Below are 17,246 nucleotides of genomic sequence, written 5' to 3'. Positions count from 1 at the left end.
GGCACCTTGCTGAGTGCTGGAGATGGAGAGATGAACAAGACCCCATTCCTGTCCTCTGGGAACCCGAGTTCAGTGACAGTGGCAGACAAGCCACGACCGAGAACGGGACCGCAGCAGGGTAACCAGGGCAGCTGGCTGCGGAAAGAGGGGATAGTTTAGGAACCAGTCTCCAGAGCCGGGCGTCTGAGCCCTGTGGCCGGAAAGGGCAAGGGAGGAGGTGGCAAGGCGGCCTCAGAGCCAGGCGACCAGAGGTGGGCCCGCCCACAAGAGAGACACACAGCGAGGAGCAGGCCACTGTGACCCAGTCATCCTGGCTCTTACCCCTGCTGGTGGCCCGAATTAGGAGGGCAGACGACTGACTTCTGTGCCTCCCTTTTCTCCTGCCCCCGACGATGCGGACGAGAGTAATACCTACTGCTTGCTCTCGTTAGGGGGACCACTCCCTGGGAACAGTAGAGACGTGATTGCATATTTTACAGTCAAGCATTTGCACTTTTTACATCCATATGTTGGTTGAAAAACGTTCATTTCCATGACGAGGCCCCTGTCCCTGTGAAATTGTGGGTCTGAGCATTTGAGAACACTTCTCTAAGAAGGGGAGGCACGTCTTTACTGTAGCCAGAGTGCTCAAAGGAAGGGGTTCTGGTCTGAAAACATTTTAGGTTAAAAGACATTTGCCCTCCTTCCCAAACCAAAGGCAAAACAACACAAAAAGAGAAAGGGAAAAAAACAAACAAACAAACAAACAAAAAAACACCCCACAGTAGTCGGTAGGAAGCTCCTGGGTGAAACTAATTGAGCGAAACTCAAACCTCTAATCAAGAACATACATACATTTATGGGGACATCGGCCCCCTCTGGAGGAAGAAGGGGGCCGGCCTGGAGAAAACCACATGGGAAAGCAGCCCCATGGTGTTGGTACCAGGTTCACAAGTGTTCATTTGGTTATTATACCTCATAGCGTATTTATACACTGCATATATTTTGTATGTATCACATACAACATAAAAAAATTTAAATATATGTATTCACTCGCTTTCACAGTATTCATGGCAAACGAGTGTCTGAAGCACAGGACCAGAGCTGGCAGCTTGCACCGCTTCTGTTTTGCATAAGATATTTTACCCAGCCCACTCAGCTCTATAAAGTTGTTTTGTATTTTACCACTTGCTCCATCTTATCCTGAAGTCTTGCATATTTAAAAAAAAAAAAAAAATGCTGGTTCTGATCATGGCTGCGGGTGTGGCACAGGGGATCGTCCAGGCCCAGCGTGGGTACAAGCCACCCGTATCCGATCTGCATCCTGGGCTTCAGAAACCCAGGCCCGCTTGTTCCTATGGCAACTGTGGCCCCACCCACCTGTACCTCCCCGGAGCCTTTGCACCTCGAGCCCGAGCCCCTGTTGATGGCTCTTCTCCCCTGACAGGCCCGCTTCTGCCCAGTGGCGGTGGCTGGGCACCGGCAGGACCGTAAGGAAACGGGCCTGGTCCCGGCCGTCAGGATGGAGAGCCCAGCCTGGGGCGCAGAGTGGCCCGGAGAGGCCCTTCCTCGCTGCCCTCAAGGGCAGGGGGGCACCGGCTGCCTCGCGGGGAGGCCCAGCCTGGCCGAGGCTCCGCTGGGTGCCATGACAGCACAGTGCAGATGCTAAGTGTGTCCCGGGGGCACCTGGCAGGAGCAGAATGGGTGCCCGGTCCAGAGATGAGAGGCAGGCACTGGGTGTGGACGTACAAGTTAGGAACCGGGCTCCGAAATCTGTGTCCGCGTGGGGAGCCCGCGTGTGGCTTGCAGGCTGTCGGGGGCCCCTTCTCACCGGAGGGGCTGCTGCCGAGGCAGACTCCAGAGCAGGCCTGGTGAGGGCCACCCCACTCCCTCCTCCAGTTACGTCGTGCCTTGTGCAGGAAGCAGCCCAAAACAGGGGACCCAGACAGAACGAGAAACTGCAGCCTCTCAGGCCGTGAAGCTGAGACGTGAGCGTTGAGAATGCTCAGCCCTGTGAAGATCCGGAGGGGTGGGGGGGTCCCGTTCCAGGCCCAGGGGACCTCCAGGGCCAAGAACATGAGAGGAAAAGCAGCAGGGTATGTGGGTGGCTGGAGTGCACGAGTCCCGCAGGGCCGGGAAGGGCGAGATCATCCAAAGGGGAAGGAAGTCAGGGTGTCCAGGTCTCCGTGAGAAGGTGCGCCCTCTGCCCGGCCCTTGGGTGCCGGCTCCCCCACAACCATGCTGTCGCCTGGCTTCTTTTCTCAACAAACATGTGTGCCCTCTAACTGAGGCAGAGTATGAAGGCTGCTGGGCAGGGGCTTCCCCTGCTCACCTCTCTGCCCTCTTGCCTGGGGAAGGAGGGTCCCAGTCTCTGCCGAGGGTGCCTTTCCGCCTTGGGAGGCCTGGTTCTCTTTGCCCTGGGAATTCCCTCCTCTCCTGCGGTCCTCCGGCCACTGCCTCGAGCCCCTTCCGTCCTCTGCGTCCCTCTTGCTCCCTTGCCCTCAGCGAAGCCCCTCCCCAGAATAGTCTCCCCTCTTCCATCCTTATAATCAGGCTTCCACCATGCCTCCCTACTGATAGGGCAGGCAGCCGTGGCTGGGCACGTCCACGGCGTGTTCCACAGCCAAGTGGCATCTCACACAAAGACCCCCCCCCCACTTCCTCCCAGAAGGCCCCTTTTCCCCTAAGCTCCAGGTCTCCTCTCCTGGCTCCCCTCCTCCCTCCCCGTCTTCTGTCCCCATGGCTTGCTATGGCTTGCTGGCTCCCTGTCCTCTGCTAGCCTGTAAAATGTGGCTGATCCCCAAGGCCCTGCCCTGGCCCTGCTCCCTCACTGCTGTAGGCGTGCTTAGCCAGGAAGTTCATAGGGGACTTGGATACCTGTATTTTTTTTTAAGTTTATTTACTTATTTATTTTGAGAGAGGGGGAGGGAGAGAGAATCCCAAGGAGGCAGTGTGCTGTCAGTGCAGAGCCCCACATGGGGCTGGAACCCACAAACCATGAGCTCATGACCTGACCAAAATCAAGAGTCAGACGCTTAACCGACTGAGCCACCCAATACCTGTATTTTTAACAAACGTGAAAGTCTCTGCCAGGCTTCCCTGGGTGAATCTTGCCCCAAGTTCATGGCCTCACCTCTCAGCAGGTTTGGCCAGCACAACCAGAGATCCAGCCAGAGCTGTCCCAGGTGCCGGGCCCCAACTGCTGGGTGGGTGGGTGTCTCACAGGTGCCTCACCCTGGCCCCAGAACTCCCACCCCAGGCCTGCCCTTCCTCCCATCCTCTCTTTCCTGGTGAAGGACACCACCATTGTGTGGACGACCAGGTCCGTATCTGTTAGTTTGGCTGCAGAGCTGGCTGGGACCAGCCTTACCCCTGTGAGCAGCCTGCAGACTGTGGGCCAGCCACACCGCCCAGCTCACAGTTCCAGACAGCATGGCCTTTGCAGCCTCTCTTCTCATGGGGGGCTCCCTGCCCCTCCCAGACACCCCCATTCTCTTCACGTCCTGACATACTGGCGGAGTGGCTCGAACCAGCCATGTATCTTTCTGTGCCTGGGTTTCCTCATTCTTAAAGTGGGGATAATGAGTTTCTGCCCGAGGGATTGTTGTAAGCACTTAGTGCAGCGCCTGGCACGTAGCTGGTGCTCAAAAGATGCTGGTCTGTTTTCCTTGATGGGCACAAGCCTCCTCTACCCCTCACTTGCCCGGTGACCACTCACTTTCCTGCTTTCACCGGCCCCGCTTTCAGGACAGCACCTTTTCATTTTCCAGCTGGTCTCTCTGGAATTGGCCCTCTGAAGGCAGGGACCCATTGTGATTGTTGATGTATTCCCAGTATCTACCTTAGTACTCCACACTTAAGATGCTTGCCAAGGGTTGGCTGGTTTCCTGAGCTAACTCCATGAATCAACCATCCATTAACAATACTTAAGGACACCAGGGCACTGGGCCACCTGGGCGGCTCCATCGGTTAAGTGCCCGACTCTTGATTTCAGTTCAGGTCATGATCTCACGGTCCGTGGGATTGAGCCCCACATTGGGCTCTGCGCTGACAGCTTGGAGCCTGCTTGTGATTTTTCTGTCTCCCTGTCTCTCTCAAAATAAATAAATACACAAAAACAAAAACAAAAACACTCAGGCACTGCCTAAAGGTGCCTCCAAGCTCGGCCGCTTTTGTATGGCTTTGTGCAAGTTAATCGAACCTCTTAGCTTCAGTTTCTCGTCTGTAAAATGGGAAGCTAGCACCTACCTTTTAATGAGATAATCACCGTGGAGGAATAAGCACAGGGCTCAGTTAACATCAGCTGTTGTCAGTGGTGGCAGCTGAACATGGGCACTTAGAAGGACAAAAATGAGAGCAACAACCAGTGTGGAAAATGCAAGACAACTTTTGTGTCCTAGGACACCCCAAGGTATCTCTTCTAACTGAGTAATGGAACATCCATGAACAGAGGATAGGCAGGGTTGTGTGGTGTTTGGGGAAGGCTGTCCCCCAAAATAACTTTTCATTGTAAAAACAATGTCTTCCCAATATTCCTAACAGGCCTTGAGAGCTGCTACTTAAATATATTTCCGTAACAAAATCCCTTTTATCTAAAATCTAGGTAGGTTTCTTTCTTTCTTTCTTTCTTTCTTTCTTTCTTTCTTTCTTTCTCTCTCTCTTTCTTTCTGTCACCCTTTTAACAAATGTGGCTTTGGGTTTGTTGTTATTGTGGTTTTGACCTTTTCTGAGCTTGTGATTGCCTTTGTTGCTGCACGTGGAGTGCCATAATAGAGGCTGACCCCGAACAACATGTCTTTTAAAGGGAGAAAAGCACCCCAAGGTTGACTGCGTGGAGTGTTCAAGTCGGTTCCAGCCACAAAGCTAGTGGGGGCTTCAGCCTCGTTGAGGGAGGACCTGGCCCTCCCGAGGCCCTTACTCCTCAGATTGCAACCCAGGCAGCAGTTTCCTGCTCTGATGCCCAGTTCACACCCAGGGACTGGATTCAGCCAGGCTGGGTGGGGCCTGGGCGCTCTTAGGTAATTGCCGCAGGGATCCGAAGCCTACGGTTTGCAAAACGCTGCCAACAGAGCCTGATTTAGGTTCCGGGGGGCTCCAAAGGGGGAGAGTCTAGGCAGGAACTGGCCCCGATTCTGGCTGTAAGCCAGTGTGGCCAGCCCATGGCCGGTATTTTGTGCGATGAGAGCAGGGTTTGGCTCAGCCCGGAGCTCTGGATCAGGCAGCCACCTCTTTCCAGGAGCCCAAAAACACATACTGAGGCCATCAGTCCATAGGACTGTTTTCCCATTTGATCAAAGCACAGGGCAAGGGACCACATGGAGAAAGGCCATTCTTGGCGCCTTGTTGCCTTTAAGCCTTAATGGTGTCATCTATTTATCACATGTTTCTGTTACATTTGTTTCCAGCGAGCATGAAGCCAGTGGGTTACTACCTCGCTAACTCTTGGCCTGTGGCTATCTCCACACCCAGGACTTGATTGGAGGGGGAAAGCCACCCAAGGGTTTAGACAGCTCAGCTGCTAACAATGATGCTTTTCGCCTGATTCAAACATCCAAATGTTAGATTGTGTGCTTCTCAAGGAAAAAGGCTGCTCTCCTCCTCTCTGCATCATCTCCGGGACCCACTCCGGTGCTGGACGGCAGAGTAGCTGCTCAAATGAGTGGTGGCTGCCTGCATCTGTCGGTGGCTCAGCCCCGGCAGAATGCCCCTGCCTGGCGCTCACCCCCCACCCCCGCCCCCAGCCCACTGGCCCGGCTTCTAGGCCGCCCTGGGATGCCCTTGCCTCCCCCAGCTGCGCCCGGTCCAGGACGCAACGCAGGGAAACTCCTGTTTGGTCTGACGCCAGTGGGGTGGTTTTGAGGCTGCTCTCAGAAGAAACTGTCTCTGTGTGACAGTGGTGGTGGGGACAGAGCGGGCTTCCCAAAGCCCCAGGTGCCCTGGCTGCACCACGATCGGAGGAAGGGTAACAGGGGCCGGGGGCATTACTGTGTATACAGAACAGGAGCAGGAAAGCACTCACACTTGGATGGAAGATCCTTGTGTTCGGTTCCGGGGACCTGGGAAGCCGATCTGGGCTGGAGCAGCTGACCCTGGCCCGGAACAGCTACAGGCTCAGGAAGGAACTAAGGAGGAAAGAACTAAGCTCTGCCCTTGGCTCTTCTTGCTCTTTCTCCAGAACCCGCAGAAGGCTGGAGGCCGGTGGGCGGGGCATGGGCCTGTGGGCGGGGCCAGACGGCGGTCTCCAGCGCGGGGGGGGGCGGGGCGGGCTTTGTGAGCATGCGCCCTGCTGCCTGGGCGCCCACCGGTGTCTCTCGGTTTCCCGCTCGCTCCCGGCTACCAGTCGCGCTTGCCGGTGTGGGAAGTAGCCCGCGGTGTGTGAAGAGGAGGGAACCGGGGTGGGGACTGGGCGGCAAGTGTGCTGCCAGGGGCAGCTTGAACGAAGGTGCCCCCAAATCCATCTGAGGTTGAGAAGGGCGGGCGGTAGGTAGGTGCCGTCTCGGAAACGGAAATGGACAGGGTTGCACGTGGCACAGGCATCCGGGAGAGTGCCAGTAATACTAGAAAGTCGTTAGGTTTCCTGGAGTGTAGTTGTACCACCTCCCAGTTGCTGCCTCGCTGCTGGTGAGGGCGCCCTCCCACCCCTTGGTTGTGCTCAGAGCTCCCTAGACCCGCAGGAAGGCCAAGGGGGTGCCCCGACGCCGGTGTCTGCAGATTCGGAGAGGTCATTGACTCAGTGTAGCTTGGAGTTTGAAATGCATCTTGAGCTTTGAAAACCCCTTTCTTGTGAAAATACAAGTTAATTTCACCGTTGGTGCTTTAGTGGGTGAAGTCTGTGAGGAAGGGCGCATGACACATCCAGCTTCTTTCCAGAACAGTTGTGGGTAGTTATGCAACTCTAAATTTAATCCAAAGCCTACATTCCCAGGGGCGAGCGTGCTACTGGCTGTAGGAAGCCGTCTGTGGACAAATGAGGATAATAGTTTGAGTGAATTAGCAAGTCTGGAGAGGAGGGCCCATCAGCAGAATGACAAATTTAGGATCTTTAAAGACATCTGGTCAGCGATGCCGGAGCTCGTGATTGACTGAGTGATTAATAATGGAAAACCCTTAGTTCAGTGTTTCTGCTGTCCCTCGCCCACTTGCCCAGCCAGGGCGGGCTGTCTGCTCCAGCCTGCCAGCAACGTCTCCAGCTGAACAATGGAGGCATTTAGGCCCCTCATCTTTGACCCTGGTGAGTTTACGCTTTCAGTTTTTCTTCTACTTATCCAACTTGTCTGTGTGTTTCCTAACTGACAACTCCGTTGCAAAGGCTCTTAATGCCGGTTCACATTTGATATGATTCCCTCCCACTTAGCCCACTGCTAGCTAGCCACGGCCTCACCCCTCAGGGTCGCCCTAGACTTACAGCTCCCGGTTCACCGTCTGGAGCTTACGGCAGACACAGGCAGCCATGGAACACGCCGGAGGGCTGAAGCTGGGCATGGTCCCCCTTGCTCTCTGACACCTATTGCCCCCGGGCCCTAACTCTGCGGTGGATTTCTCTGCAGGCTGAAGCAGCTGGACAAGCACAGCCAGGCCACGGCCCTTCAGCTGGTGCAGCTTCTCAACAAGCAGAATCAGCTTCTGCTGGAGAGACAGAGTCTGCAGGAAGAGGTGGGGCGTCTGAGATCCCAGGTACTGTGCAAACCCAGCACGGGGGCGGGAGTCCTCAGGGCTGGCTCACCGGCCAGAGAACACAGCAGAATCCGCATGGAGGGCTTTTTCTCCTTGCTTTCTTCAGGGTTGCATCTTTACAGGTGAAATGCCCAGTGATCACATTGGTCCATTAGTAACCCGGGGCGGGGTTGGGGGGGGGGGGGGGAGGTAGTTCCTGAAGACTGTGATGGGCACGGGGCGGAGGGGTGAGGGGAGGGGGGGACAGAGACATGTGGGTCATGGGCCTGCCCCCTTCAGTGAGCTACAGTCTGTGTGGGAGAACAGACCCAGCAGGCCACAGACACCACTGCCCAGGGGTGCTGGCGCTGGAAGGGTGGGGAGGGTGGTGAGCATTCTGGAGGTGGCGGCTTTGGGCTGCCCCCGGAGGGAGGATGCGTTTGCTTTGAATCAGGTGAGGAAAGAGATGCCGCTGGCTAGGGGGCCGCTGTGAGCAGATTGCAGGAGTCCTGTCCCAGATCAGGTGCCTGGTGACTGAGCGAAGATTCTGAGTGTTTGCGGGCGGCCTGGCTGCGCTGCAATACAGAACGTGCCCTTGAACGAGCCTGCGAGATTGATTGTGCCTCCATTTCGTAGATAGGGAAACTGAGGCTCCAGCAAGCCTGCCCAGCTAGCAAGTAGGACACTACCAGTGTCCTACCGGAGGCTGACTCCACAGCCCAGGACCTCCCTGTTGAGGTTAGCTCTGGGGCCACCAGAAGGGATGGTGGGGAAAGGGAACAGCCAGGTGAACTTGGAATGTGGTATGAGACCTTTCTCTCCTGAATTGGTTCTCTTCCTGTCAGACAAGCTGTACTTTTTGCCCCATCGAGCAATTTGTTAGGATAATGGGGTGGCCTGTGGGCTGGCCCTGGTCTTAGCCTTGAATTAGGATTGCAGCCAGGTGCTCTGTGAGGGCCCAGGGACACCACACAATGAGTGCTTGGGATGGATGATTAACGGGAAGAATGTATCTGGAGATGAAAAGGATGGGAAACTGTCTCATAATTCTTTCAGAAGAATTACTGGTTATGTGCCCAGTGGGTAGCGGGGAGCCGCTCTCCTCTGAGGGAATTTTCCCACTCAGCACAGGCAGTCCCTCTCTAAGGACTCATTTCTCCAAGGTAGCAGGTGAACACCTCCAAGGCCTGGGGCTGGGGACCCGCCCGGCCACTCTGCTCCCCGTGCCGCTGACTCTGTCACACCTCATGCCACAGTCCAGGAGGTTTGCAAACAGAAAAGTGTGAGGAGCATGGGTCCTGGGGCCCGGTTCACACAGGCCGAGGCAGGATCTCTGGGAGCAGGGCCTAGGCATCTGCATTTTAAGCAGCTGGTTGGGTGATTCTGAGGGGCACGGAGGTTTGAGAACCTCTCAAGTGGTTGGAGGCAGAAAGAACAGAGCAGGATTCCAGACTGTGCCAGTGTTGTGAGGCTCAGAACAAGTCACTGGAGTCTCTTCTGAGTCTCAGTTTCCACGTGTGCCAGGGATGGGGTGGGGGGGGGGGTGGTGTGTGTCACATCAGCCTGACTCAAAAGGGATGTCAGAAGTGTTCAGTGAGTGCAGCCCTGAGGTGCACGGCAGAACCTCTTGCACATAGTAGGTCCAAGAAACGTCAAGGCTTTCCCCTTCCCCTCCCTTCCCAAGACTGGAGAAGGCCCAGAAGAAGCCCAGGGACAGCCAGGGAGGGGGCTGGCAGCGCTGTGCCCACTGCTCCCCGCGCTTCTCAGACGTGCTCAGGCCCTTCCTGCCCCCCACCCCCCACGCTGAGCTGGGCCCAACCTAACTGTCTGGGTGAGTCCCACAGGAGGCCTTGTGTGGCACCAGCCAAGGGTTGAGGCCACTGGCTGTCAGGCAGGTGATGGGGCTCCCGCCACACGCAGTGGAGGAACAGGGACTCCTATCAGGAGTGAATCCTTTGGCTCTAGAAGCCAAGAGCCACTTCAGGACGCACATTGTGGGGAGTGTTCTGTACAAGTTCCGAGCACATGGCAGCTTCTGGACCAGATCGTTACCGGGTAGGGTTTCCCTTTTAACTCCCCATCTGCCTACCTTACAACCACTCAGATCTTAACATGGACCATCAATGCTTAGAAACCTCTTCCAGGGCTTCAAAAACCTAATTACCAAATGGATTGCAAAATTTTCATAAAATGCATTAAAAAAAAAAAAAAACAAACAACCGAAACCTCAAAAAATTCTCAGAAAACCGAGCTGGTCTTTCTTCTTTTGGCTGAAGCAACAGAGATGCTTTGACCGTCCTGAGTTATCTGATACCAGCCATCTGGCTCATCTCTAAAGGGGTCTTTCAGATTCACAGAGTGCATTTGGAGTTATTTTAATATGAACATGACAAAAGGAATTTCATAGAGGGAGTCCTGGCTTTCGGTAGCAAACACTAGTGTTCAAAGAAGAGGCAGGGGTCCAGTTTTGCAAGCTCTCTGCTGAATATCTACGCCGAAGGCTTACTCTTTCTACCCAAGTGTGGCATTAGACCCACTTGAGCCGTGGAGTAAGCTGGAATTGTGAGGTTAGCCTCCAAGCCTTGACGTGAACAAGGCCGCTGTGTGCCCCCCAGCAGGGACATCAGAGGACACTGCCTGCTGATGGTTCTGGAGGGTTAGGCCACAGTTCCTGTCTTCCTGGAGAGACTGGTTCATCTCTGGGTTGGAGATGGCTTTGCTAAAGGCTTCCATTTTCTCAGCCTGGATAATTTAAGCATAATGACTTAATTTTGTAGGTCACACTCTAAAAATCTCTGTCCACCCAGAACCCCAAAGAGAATGGAGATTTCCTGGCCACCCCGAAGCTGAGTCCCATCCCTCTGATCTGCTCCCATGTACTGAGTCCTGGGCCCTGGAGCAGGTGACAGGGCTCGGGTTGGCCTGTGGCCTCTGACAGGAAACAGCTAAGCCTGTTTAAAAGGCTCTAGTATCCTAAATCACTTCTGCTTAACTTCTGGAACATGGACAGTGTCTGCAGAGGGAGCTGGTCACAGTCGTAACCAGGCTGCAGTGACATTTCTACCCATGAGGATTCCCATCTTCCCCTCAAACGCTGCTATGGTGCAGGGAGCCAGTCGAGTACGGGGCGCAGGGTGCGGGGTGCGGTCCGGGCGCAGGGTACTGACCACTAATCTGCCTTGATCTTAGTGTGACTAAAAACATTGGCTTGATTACTCTCCTGCCTCACTCTGCAGGTAGGGGACTTCTAGAAAATGTCTTAAAAAATTTTTTTTTAATGTTTATTTTGAGAGAGAGAGGGAAAGAGAGAGAGAGAGATTATAAGTGGGGGAGGGGCAGAGAGAGAGAGGGGGGAGACACAGAATCTGAAGCAGGCTCCAGGCTCTGAGCTGTCAGCACAGAGCCCAATGCGGGGCTTGAACTCACAAACCGCGAAATCAGGCTCGAACTCATGAACCGCGAGATGATGACCTGAGCCGAGGTCCGGATGTCTAACCGACTGAGCCACTCAGGCACCCCTAGCAAAGGGCTTTTGTTAAAATGTCTTGAAATGGCTGTGCTGGTCAGTGTGGAGAAACAGAGCCTGAAGACGGTCACCCAGCCTGACTGCAAACAGGGCCCCGTATCATCTCCCCAGGCACAGCGAGTGGCTTCGTTACAGGCGAGGCTGGGCATATGCCCTCCCGCCTCTTCTGGGGGGAGAGAGACCGTGGTAGGGGTGGCATGGGGGTGATGTCCGGATGAGGAAGCTGGGCCCCAGGGGTGGGCAGCTGGGACCAGGGTCGGTGGTCTGTGACCCAGTGCCCGGGGCTCTAACATCTGGCCAGGGAGGGAGATGCCAGCTAGTGAGAAAATCAGAGTCTTTTCTTGGGGAGGATTGTCCATTTAGAGGATGGTTTTATACGCCAGGAGTTTGTTTATGTACTCATTGGGCAACAACTCGGGGTTCAGCAGATTTGTGTTTTCTGGTCCCTGCCACCTCTGCCACGCACGGCCTGTAGGGCTCCATCCTCAGTGCTCAGGGGGCTCCCTTTCGTCCCTGCAGTTGAGGCGCTTGTGCACAGGACGCATCCTGAGACTGACTTATCGGTGATTAATCAGTTGGCCCTGTGACTTTGGAGTATCCTTGGCAGTGAATTGACTTTCTACTCTGATTCGAACTTGTGCACGGATCTAGCAGCCATATGTGGTTATATTCAGAATCATGGACATTATCTCGTTCCACCAAAGGACCCAAGCAAGAGGGCTGAACCCAGATGAGGGGCAGGGTGAGGCCCCTTTGTTGACCTGAGGCAAGGGCAGGATGGCCTCAGAAATGTCAGCATGGCCCAGGGCTGCCAGGCTGGGGTCCAGCTGAGGAGGGGGTGCCCGCGGCTTGCCCAGGATGGGACCCGTGTGTGGGATGGCGGGGGTCCTTCCCCAGTCCTGGGGGCTTCGCCCGGCTCACGTGGGTGTCTTCCTGGAGTTAGCTACCTGCAGGACAGATGGTGCCTGGATAGAACAGCAAATACACTGAATAAAATAAATTAAAAAAGCCTCCTCCTGAACCAAGATTTTTTTGGAAAGAATTCTAAATAGATGAAAACAAACAATTTGATTTCAACCAAATTGTTGTTTTTTTGTTTTTATCCTGATTTTCACCCGAATTGTCAGTCTCAAAAATAAACACTGATACATTCCCAGAAAATATTTTTCAAATAAAAACTGACTCTGTTAAAGTTTGCCCTGATTCTTTCAAAACTGTGTACAAGACACTGTCAACCAAAGTGACTTGCATATTTTTTTAAATACACTTGAACATATGCAGCTAAAATGTCATTAACTCCCTGCTGCCTGAGTGTTTTTCAAGAGTGACACGAGACCCCGGTGTCTGTTTCTGACATACGGGTCTTGCGACCCTCAGGGAAACTTCCCCAAGCAACTCAAATCACCGAGTTTAACTTCCGTTTTGTTTTTTTGTTTTTTATTCTTGTTTTCACTGAAGGCCCACGTGTGATTAATGTTGAAAAGCACATAAGGCTTCACTGAAGACAGACCTGCTATTCCGTTAACAGCTCACTTTGTCCATGAGTGAATGTCGGAGTAGGACGCATGGAAGAAAAATAAATCGAATTTTCTGCTGCTGCAGACACACTTGCTCCACTTACTGCTTCCTGAGTCAGTACATTTTGCGATAGAAATTCACAATCAAGATTTTAAAGGGAGCTAAATATTTTAATCCAATCAGACAAGTGAACAAAACACTGAATATTACATGGAGCAGAGAGAAGTGGTTCTTGCCTTTAAAAGACTGCAATTCCGTCACATTACAACCCCAAATGTCAGTGTTGTCTTTATTTCTAACGCTTTCAAACACGAGGCAGCCAGAGGCTCCACTCTCTGCTGTTGGTGACACTGTCTGTCCTTTGGGAATTCTTAAAGTCTATTTACCATGGAAACATGGTTCCTATAAAACAGACACCTGCCCATGTGCAAAGAAAGTTCTCATGACTTGCGGGATTCCAGGAAGCTGGAAGATGACAAAGTCGGACGGCACGAGGCATGGGACTCCTGTGTCGTCGGAGCTCTGGAGAGGGGAGGGGCGTCCTGGCAGTCTGACCCCTGCGGCCAACGCACCGGGCTCCCCGGTTCCCCACCCCGCCATGCCACGCGTCCCAGGCCCAGCTTGAGATGCTGTTTTCCGGAAAGCCAAGGATTCCTCCTCGGCCCACCTCCATTCTGCAAGGAAGGTCTTCCTGCCTCTACCTTTTCCTTTCTCTGGCTTCTACAGCCCCTTCTCTCTGTGGGGCCCAGAGGCAGAGAGCCAGGCCAGTGGTCTAGGGAAGCCGTGACTCTGACCTCTGCCTGCACAGGCCTGTCATTGTCAGGGGCTCGGCGGACTGCCTGGCGTGCGGGCGACCCGGCTTTGCAGCTGCCGACCACCGGGTTCTGGGGTGCCGGAGCCGGGGGACGAGGCAGGGTTGGGGTCACTTTGCTGGACTCTGCTGGCCTGGAGGCAGTCCATCGAGGGCCCCGTGGGTTGGGGGAAGGCTCGCCTCTGTGGCCCTCCCGGCCACGTTCCACGACGTTCTGCGGAGGACTGGTGAGGGCACCCTCCTCCTGAGCAAATCGGTGGCCTCCCACAGCTCACGTGGCTTGTGAGTGCCAGCTGGCCTCCCAGATCTGACTTCTACTTGATCCCACACACAGCACACCTGGTGGCTTCTGTGCTGCTTCGCTGGGCAGGTCACAAGAGCATTAACAGGCCTGGACTTCGAGGTCCAGCTGCCAAGGTTCAAATCTCAGATCTGTACCACTTGGGGTAAAATGTTTAGCTTTCATATCACTCAGGTCCTGCTCAAAAGCAAAACCAAAACCAAGAAACAAACAGAGAACCTTAATAACAGAACCAGCTTCCCTTGAAGAGGCAGCCCCCCCATCACCCGGCTCCCACACAGGTGACCGTGAAGCCGGCCGGGTTGGCAGAGATCACAGTTGGCCAGACAGGGCCACTGGATCAATCATTCGGCATCCTTTCTGTCCAGACAGAAAAATCAGGCCCAGAGAGATGAAGTGCACGGAACTGGGAAGTGAACGGCAGGGAAAAAACTTCTCGAGAAAGTGGTACTCAGGCCCTGGGCCGCAGGCTGCATGGAGGGGGTGGGTGTCCATCCGACTCTCCCGGGGCAGAGCCTGCAGTCGGGCCCTGGCTCTCCAGCAGTAGGTACTGGTGGCTTCTCTGGACCTCAGGACAAGGCTCTAAAATGCCCCCAGCTAGAGGTGGGGAAGGGATTCTCCTCTCTCTGGCTAAAAATAGATGCTTTCTTGCCAGAGGCACAAGGAACAGGACTTTTTTTTTTTTTTTTTTTTTTAATGTGTATTTTTGAGAGAGAGCAGGGGCGGGCAAAGAGAGAGGGACAGAGGGTCTGAAGTTGGCTCTGTGCTGACAGGCAGTCCGATGCGGGGCTCGAACTCACGAACCGTCAGATCACGACCTGAACCCAAGTCGGCCACTTACCCGACTGAGCCACCCAGGCTCCCCAAACAGGACCGTTTTTTGACCTGGCCACACTGACACAGAAAATGTGAAAATGAGTGAGGCTGGTGGTGGGGGGCACTAGTGAGAGGTGGAGTCCGCAGAGAAGGGATGCAGAGGGAAAGTTGGGTCGGGCTGAGGCTGAGCAGGCACGTTCTGTGAGCGGGGATGAGGTGGGCTGTGTGCTTCCCGGGTCACAGGCTTGGGAACAAGGCGGGAGAAAAGGCTCTGCTCAACCCCACGGCGTGGTTGCCTGGGGAACAATTCAAGTCACCCAGAGAGAGACTCATTTTTTAAAGTCAAAACTTCAGAAATAAACACAAAGGTCAGGGTTTATGGAGAGAAGGCTCTCGTAGGATTTAAAATGAGAACAAAGGAAATGGGCTAGCAGTAGCAGGCATGTAGACGGGGGAGGGGGGAGCGTTTAGGTCATCTGTGGACAGTGTTCTAGAAGAGCAGGTGCCAGGGTACCCTGTGGGCCTTCCTCTGTCTTGGAGGGCAGCCATGGACACGACCGATGTGGCCACACCGCCCAGGCATGCCATGGCAAGGGGCCTTGGTGACAAGTTGAGAGGCAGAGGTCTGGGAGAAGGTGGCCGAGGGCTCAAGCCACAGTTGGAGCCAGCTAATGTCCCACGGGCATGTGCATCCTCATTGTCCCTTACAGCCAGACCCGGATCGTGGTGGTGAGGACCACGGACCCAGCTTTCTGGAAGTCAGCAAGGCTAATCTCTCTAGGAGGTGATGGCAGACGAGCAGGATTTGGGCAGGAACTAATGCTTCTCGATCTCTGGACATGCCGCGGGATGGGGGAGGTACCGAGAACTGTTCTTTACTGAAGATCCAGCAAACTGAGGGTGACACTTGAGTGGGGAATTAGAGACTGAATGATGATGTCATCGGCTGAATTAGTCATTCTGATATTTACTGAATGCTTGCCATGGGCAGGGCAGCCGTGGGCACTGGGGATGGAGAGTGAAAGGCAAGCACCATAATGGGAAAGTCAGGACAGGCTTTGCATCAGGACCAAATAAAATACCGAACCAGCGAAGAAATAGTGACAGGCGATTTGCTCCAGGGAGAGAGACCGTTCACGTTGGGGACCTCACATCTGCTCCGACAGGGCCCCATGGGGCCATGGTGGCCGGTTCCTAGGCAGAGGCCCGAGTGCCAAGAGGGGACGAGTCGGGCAGGAAGTTACTAGATGGGCCTGGGGCACAGGCACCAGGAAGACTCATAACGAGAGGTGCCAGTTTCCTGGAGCTTGGTTTAAAAAAATTCCCGCGACACCTTTCCTTTCTACTTCAGGTCTTAACCGCTACTCTACCGTGCGTGTCGCGGGCGTGTGTCTTCTACCCCAAGTTCCGCTCCATTTGCGATATGCCTGTCGTGGTTTCTGCTTATCCTTGCACTCAGAGACGTTCCTGGAGTCTCTGAAGTTAGGAAGCGCCCGGCCCGCAGCCCGCAGTCCCTGGGTGGTGCCACACCAGGTCAGCTCCGTCCAGACTGGACAGCATCAGGTCGGGATGGAGACCCCGCGTGATGGTCCACTGAGTTGGTGGCAGCCCCCGGGCTGAGTGTGTCGCTGGGGGTGGAAAGGAGCCCTTTCTGCAAGGGCTCTGGGGCAGTGGACTCCTGCTGGCCTGCTCTGGAGAGCCCAGAAGTCCCCCGGGGCCCTAAGGAAGAGGGCCCCTGAGCCCCAGCCCCCCACCCAGGGCTGCACACACACACTGAGTGCTTCCTCACCATGCCGCGGCCCCCACCCTGTGTACAGAGCCAGGTGGGCCGCACACGTGACATTCTAATTCCCCGTCTCCTCACAGACTTGCTCCCTGGAAAGGCATCATCAGTGTCACACATGCTGAGAAACCTACCTGACACGTACACATTACCTTTTTGCATTTTTTGAAAGAGGCGACAGGCGGATTTTCCTATTTCTCATGCGTGAATTGTCTTTCACTCACTGTCCTGTCTCGGAAACCCTCGAGTAATTGTGACCGAAACTGGGTTCCCAGGAGCCCCCCCCCACCCTGATTCTAGCTCAGGAAATCTGAGAGTGCAGAGGGCGTGCAGAGCCTGAGGCCCACGGGTCTTTCTGGAAGATGGTTTCCAGCCACACAGACCAGACTGCCTGCCCTCGAGGGACCTCACTCCTCGAGGTCAAGGACTGCCTAACTCATCTTCCCACGTGGTGCAGGGTGGGTGTGCCCTGTTCTGTGGAGCGGAACCATCTGCAGTGGTTTCTGGCACCACTTCCGGACATGGTTTAAGCTAACCTGAGCGGCCCCGTCGCCGGCCAGGGCAGACAAGAGGCTTCTCCGCGTCCCTAACTTGTGCCTCTCTCAATCCGATTTTCAGGAGCTAGCTTTGAAACATTTATTCCTGCTCAAAACTAAGGCCAGATACACCGAATTCCCTCTTCCAGTGGGTGGGAGGTGGTTTCCACGGGGGAAAAAGCGGGTGTGTGCGTGATAATAAATTGTCTGCAGCTGGAAATTTGGAGGTTTTAGCTCGTTTTGATTTCACTAGGAATTTCTTAGGGACACTCGGCCTACATCCTGTTTTTTGTTCTGCTTTACCAGCTGTAATGTCTGAGCAG

At 54.6% G+C, this 17,246-nt stretch overlaps 1 protein-coding gene across 5 annotated transcripts in view; it reads left to right on the top strand.

Moving 5' to 3' along the window:
• SDCCAG8 (SHH signaling and ciliogenesis regulator SDCCAG8) overlaps positions 1 to 17,246 on the top strand; it is a 249,215-nt gene that overhangs the window by 231,262 nt on the left and 707 nt on the right. For 4 of the 5 annotated variants that reach the window (XM_047840475.1, XM_047840473.1, XM_047840472.1 and 1 more), the window contains one exon: positions 7,527 to 7,653. In XM_047840475.1, coding sequence (XP_047696431.1) covers positions 7,527 to 7,653 — 127 coding nt within the window. The remainder of the gene's footprint in view (positions 1 to 7,526; positions 7,654 to 17,246) is intronic. The other variant, XM_047840471.1, reaches the window with a different exon arrangement.

Source organism: Prionailurus viverrinus, chromosome F1 (assembly GCF_022837055.1).
Source record: "Prionailurus viverrinus isolate Anna chromosome F1, UM_Priviv_1.0, whole genome shotgun sequence".
Classification (NCBI taxonomy): Eukaryota; Metazoa; Chordata; class Mammalia; order Carnivora; family Felidae; genus Prionailurus; species Prionailurus viverrinus.
This window is presented reverse-complemented; position numbering and strand designations above follow the sequence as displayed.